The sequence below is a fragment of the Melospiza melodia genome, chromosome 2, assembly GCF_035770615.1.
Source record: "Melospiza melodia melodia isolate bMelMel2 chromosome 2, bMelMel2.pri, whole genome shotgun sequence".
Classification (NCBI taxonomy): domain Eukaryota; kingdom Metazoa; phylum Chordata; class Aves; order Passeriformes; family Passerellidae; genus Melospiza; species Melospiza melodia.
The window spans coordinates 138,692,132-138,698,131 of NC_086195.1; the positions used below are offsets into that span (position 1 = coordinate 138,692,132).

A 6,000-nucleotide genomic window follows, 5' to 3' on the forward strand; every position below is an offset into this window, starting at 1 on the left:
ATTATTAATCAGCTTTCATTAGCTCTAAATTGCTTTTTCCTTGCTTGCAATTAAGGACTAATATCCAAAGAGTTAGAAATTTATAAGGTGATTAACCGTAATGAGTGATTAACCATAGTATGATCAATTGCTGAATATCAACAGATATCTTTGGTTTTTTCCCAATAAACTTCTTTTCTGTATGTATTTACACAAGCTTGAAAAGGAAGATTTATTTAGCAGAGATTGAGCATTCACCAGATAATAGCATATGTGTCTGTTCTTTCCCCAGAAGGCAGCTAGCTATAGACAAAAATATCTGCAAAACAGAAATTAGTGTGGATTCAGGAGGATTTAAGGTGACGCTGACATGATGAAAGATCTGTTTTCACATGTGTAAAGCATATTTCAAGTTCAGAGAAAGGAACACAGAAAGCACACACATGTTGTGATCAGCTCATGTACAGGACAAGTACCTGCTAAGCATGTGCAAATATCACCACATAAAATATATTTCCTTTCCTTGTGCTTCCATTCAATTAAATGTTGGTCAATCAGTGCTAAAAACATTCCTGAGCAGTCAGTAGCATATTAAGCACTGCCTGGGTTAAAATATCAAACCAAGTGAATGAGTTGAGTCCAAGGTTATAAACAGGAAACAAGATTCTTTTTCAGCCACTCCAGCATAATATCAAAAAGCTTTAGTTATGTTAACGAAACCAAATTTCTGAAAGAAAAAATATTCACTAATTTCACCTATTTCCCTACTTGTGGCATCCAATGTAGCACAAGTGCAACTCACTCACTACACTCAAAAACCTGTGAAAGAAAACCCCACTTAGGTGTTCATCAAGTAGATCTTAGACAAGATATTGCAGGTCAACACTCACTAGAGAAGGAAACCTGAGTTTTAGAGCAGAGCTTGTCACTCACAGTAAAAGCTGGAAACTCCAATTCAGCTGCACTCTGCCGGGTACTCAGAAACTCTTCTTGATAAGAACACATCCCCAGAACACAACCAGAACTCATTTCATCAGTATTTCCCTCCATTTTCCTTCCTGCAAAGCCATAGGAGGAGTTAGGCTATTTCCATAAAAACTTTTTATTTTCCAAAAAAAGTCATTAACAGAACAAGTAGCCCCCAGGTTTTCTTCAGTTTTCTTTGGCAGAAACCACAGAACAGCAAAACTTGAGGAAAAGTAAAGATGTTCTCAGGACATCTAATATTTCACTTAGCCAATAAGTGAACCATTTGAAGCTTTAAAACCTATTAAGATATTTCATTTTAGAGATGCGTAAGAGGAAGATGTAAGACACTTTGATCATACCATTTTTTTCTTCTCCTGTTTGTATGGTGTCACCCCAGGGCATATGGCAATGTTTCACATTTCTATTTTCTTTTCAAAGCTATGTCCCAGTTAAGAAATCCCATGGTTAGCTAATACATGAGGAATGAGTCACTTATTGATGGGGAAAATGAGTTTATATGGGGAAAATAAGCATTATGCCTGCTGCATTAATGTTTTCAACAGTCATTACATTGCTTAGTGGTGCAGACAGCATGAGCCTAAAAGAAGTATTAGTGCTTACTTTAGGATGAGGTTGTTCACATTAAACCAGTTTCAGGACTCCTCTACAAAGCATTCAGAATAAGTGCTTCTAGCTGGAAGGGAAGTAAGTATTTTTAGCCACTCAAGGAACCAAGCTGGAGTTTGGAGTCAGAATAATTTGTAACGATAAGTCTGAATTTCTTGTAAGCTTAGGGCCCACAGTCTTTTAAGATGACAATAATCAAGGGTGCATCACATTAATGTTTTTACTTTTCCAACAGGTAACTGCTACGGGTAAAGACCATCTTTAAAAGGGAACATGGATTTAATAAACTCAACTGAACAAAACAGTACATCAGAAGAACCTTTCAAATGGGTGACATCCAAGATTCTCATTTCCATTACCCTGTCTGTGCTGGCTCTAATGACAACGGCCATCAATTCTCTCGTGATGACTGCAATAATTGTGACAAGAAAGCTCCACCACCCCGCCAACTATCTCATCTGCTCTCTTGCAGTGACTGACTTCCTTGTGGCAGTGCTGGTGATGCCCTTCAGCATTGTCTACATCGTGAAGGAGGCCTGGATCATGGGCCAGGTGGTGTGTGACATTTGGCTGAGCGTGGACATCACGTGCTGCACTTGTTCCATCCTGCACCTCTCTGCCATTGCTTTGGACCGGTACCGAGCGATCACGGATGCCGTGGAATACGCCCGGAAAAGGACACCTAAGCACGCTGGCATCATGATAGCAGTTGTATGGATCATATCCATTTTTATCTCCATGCCACCTTTGTTTTGGAGGCACCAGACAGCCAGCAGGGAGGACGAATGCATCATCAAACACGACCACATCGTTTTCACCATTTACTCCACGTTTGGCGCCTTCTACATCCCGCTGGCCTTGATCCTGATCCTGTACTACAAGATCTACAAAGCAGCAAAGACATTTCACAGGAGAAGCGTCAGCCGGATCGTGAGGGAGGAGGGCGTGAACGGACAAGTCCTTTTGGATGCAGGGGAAAGAAGCACCAAATCAGCTTCAATGCCCAGCACAACAGAGAAGACCTCAGATCCCCTGGTGAGCTCTGATAAAATCAACATCACCCTACGAAGTCCCAGGTCTGAATCCAAGCACGAGAAGTCCTGGAAAAAACAGAGAATCTCCAGCACGAGAGAGCGAAAGGCAGCGACGACGCTGGGTTTGATCCTGGGGGCGTTTGTGATCTGCTGGCTCCCATTTTTTGTAAAAGAAGTAGTTGTTAATACCTGTGACACATGTCACATCTCAGAGGACATGTCTAATTTCCTGGCATGGCTGGGATATATAAACTCCCTTATTAACCCTTTAATCTACACAATCTTTAATGAAGATTTCAAGAAAGCCTTCCAGAAGCTTGTACGGTGCGGGCAATACCTTTAAGAGCTTTTGTTCATATAAGGAGAACACATTCACTGTTTTTTAACCTGTATAAATTTATATAACTGAGATGGCATTTGTTGTATTTAAGGCAAAGCACCAGGACTCTGTATTTGCATTATAATGACTTGTTTTGTATAGGTAATATTGGGAGCATTAATTGCCCAAGTTTTAAAGAGATGGATCATCTGGGATTGGTTTTGCTCTCGAAAAAGAGGTAGCTCTGATCTAGTTGGGATTTGCACAGCTGCCTAGCTTGAAGCATAAGGTATTACCTTAAATATGAAGGAAATATGCACTTGAAGTAGATGAAGAAACAAAACTTTTTTAAAAGTAACCCTCAGTCATCAATGAAATGTTAAGTAAAACAACACACACATTTTAAACCCTACTGATATAAGATAGAAAATAGACCATGGAATGACAACATGATTTTAACAGTCTGGCACAGGCCTGCAGCATAGAGCCAAGCCATTCTCAGCCAAGGGTAGTAGCTTTAAATATACCTACCATCATCCTAAGCCAGTGAGCTGCAGCCCTGCCTTGTGCCATAGGTGGACTTCCCTGTGTTACACAGCATCCCAGCAGCAGGCAAGGGGCTCTCGTGGCTCACCAGTTTCATAGCAAGCCAGTGTTGGGAGCCCTCTGCTATTGCACACCCACAGCAGATGTGAGCATAACCCCAAGGGAAACAGCCAAACATCTGGGGCACCCCCAGTGAGCTGGGTACACGGAGTGCCTGGTGCTCTGAGACACTGCTTGTGAGGGAAAGGGAAGGTTCATAAGGAGCAGCTGGTTCTCCTTGTGGAGATATTAGAAGGGAGAGAAGCAGGAGACAAGGAGACACTCCTTTCTCCATGTCCTCACTCCTGGCCAGGCACAGAGCCTGTGACCTGCAGCACCAACCCAGCCACAGCTCATGCCAGGGCTGAGCACTGCTGACAGAGGGTGGCTCAGTAAGGTTTGAAGGACTGGGGCTGGCAGCTCCAGCTCAGCATGCTCAGCCCTCCATCCTCAGAAGCCTGATGTCCCTGAGCCTCTTCTCAACCGCCCCAAGCACCAGGGCTGTGCTGCCTTCCCAAGCAAGTGAGAAAGCACCACAGTGCTGGCAGCATGGGTCTCTGGAAAAGGCTGTGCAGCACCTTCTGCAGCAGGGGAAGAGGGAGTGGCCTCAGTATGCACTGCACACCTGGGCAGGGAACCCTGTGGAACACTCACTAGAAGCTCACCTCTAAACCCCTCCTTCCTCCAGAGCATCCATCCATATCCCCATTCCCAGCAGTTAACACGGCATTACAGGAACTCCAGCCCACCCTAAGTTACTTAGGCAAATATGACCTCTATGAACAAATCCCTTCCAAGGCCTGAAAAATGGCAGCTTGGCCAATCCTGACCAACATGCTCTAGATGCCAAGCTACGAAGCTGTTAGAGCCACACCAAAGCTCAGGTTTTGCACTTTTCAGGACAAACAGATTCAGGCTGTGTCACAGATTTGAGCCCAGATTCAAATTCTTTGTCAGACATTCAGTGCTGCCTCACAGGAACAGAGACTTGAAACTCCTTACAGGGATCACAAACCACACTGACAGCAGCAGCAACCTCCTGCAAAGGTTCTCCAGTTTGGCACCTGGGCCACCAGCCTAGGGACACCACAAAGGAACTGAGAAATGACAGCACCATGGTCACCTTTAGTTGGGGAAAGGTGTCACTGGCCCTTGCAATTGTTCTTCCAAGAGACTTTCAGTGGTTTGTATTAGAGAAAAAAGTCACTGTCATTTGTCTCTCCCCCTCTCCTTCCTCTATATTACAAACTCTGTAGTTTGTAATAATTTTTGCATTTTCCCTGCTGGCTACCAGCTGACACAACAGCTGTCAAAAGGGTTTCCTGCAAGATGACGAGGTTTGAAACTTGAGATACTGAACTAATTTTGTTTCTGTCACTTACAACTTACTGTATTCTGCTTTCCCATCGAGGTCCAAATGAAATGCTGTTCAGAATTAGCAGAAACAGTGCATTTGCTGTTGATTTTAACACAGCCAGGGATCTAATGGAAAGCTCCCTTGTCATGCCATGGAGCCCTAGCACAGCAGTGGCACAGCTAAATTTTGAAGATACTGGGATGCGACAGAGGGGAATTGGCTCACGCTCAGTGCAAGCCAGCACGCTTTATTACCATTGCAGCCAGAGCACAGCCTCTGCAGCCCCCATGACCTCAGCACTGGCTGCATTATGCTGAGAGAAAATATTGCTCTCAGCATCAGCTGTGCTCTGCTGTCTCCAGAAAGAGCCAGGAATTTTAGCTTTCCAAAAGGATTAGCAGGAGGCAGCACAGAAAACCTTACAAAATTGTTCCCTCTTGAAGACCTCTGTTTCCCACATTTCCTGAGTCACAACCCTGGGTGTCTTGGGGGAATCCATTCCTCTCCCCCTGCCTCTCCCTTTATGGCTGCTGGAGTACAGACTATATTGTTTATCCTCTTACTAGGAAGATGTTTGACAATATCTTGTGAAATCAAATTGGAAGGAAAAATAGGGACTGCTTTTCAGGAGAAAAGATACTTAAAATACTAATTTAAATAATAATGGGTGAAGCTGAAAGAAGGAACCATATGTAGATAAACAGAAAATATCTGTCATTTATGCACTGTTAACAGTATTATACTGTGAAACTAATTAAGCTGCTAAACATTTCTCAAGATGCAGGGTGGTTTCTTCTGTACTGTTTTCACTGAGCTGTATCTGCTCACCCCTCAGCACAGCGGTGGGAGAGGCAACTACAAGAAATCTGATCAAACAAGTGGGAAGTCATTCCATTAAAAGCACTTGCGGCTTGTGGACCATCATTTCTTGGTGTCTGACTGCGACTCATCACTCGTTCCCTCACAGAACCCACTGTGCCAAACACTTCCCCACACAGCACCACACAGTATCACTTCATCCTTAGCATTTACCCATGCATGTGATGCATCCAGAAAAAATACAAGAATATACAATATACAATCCCTTTCAAAATGGATAGACATTAAGATGTCTGCAGGATGCTGCTTTC

General features: G+C 43.6%; 1 protein-coding gene across 1 annotated transcript in view; it reads left to right on the top strand.

Moving 5' to 3' along the window:
- The window catches only part of HTR1F (5-hydroxytryptamine receptor 1F), a 104,415-nt gene extending 98,621 nt beyond the window's left edge, over positions 1-5,794 (top strand). The window contains exon 3 of the mRNA XM_063150077.1: positions 1,811-5,794. Coding sequence (XP_063006147.1) covers positions 1,849-2,952 — 1,104 coding nt within the window. The 5' untranslated portion in view covers positions 1,811-1,848 and the 3' untranslated portion in view covers positions 2,953-5,794. The remainder of the gene's footprint in view (positions 1-1,810) is intronic.
- Positions 5,795-6,000: the final 206 nt, after the last annotated feature.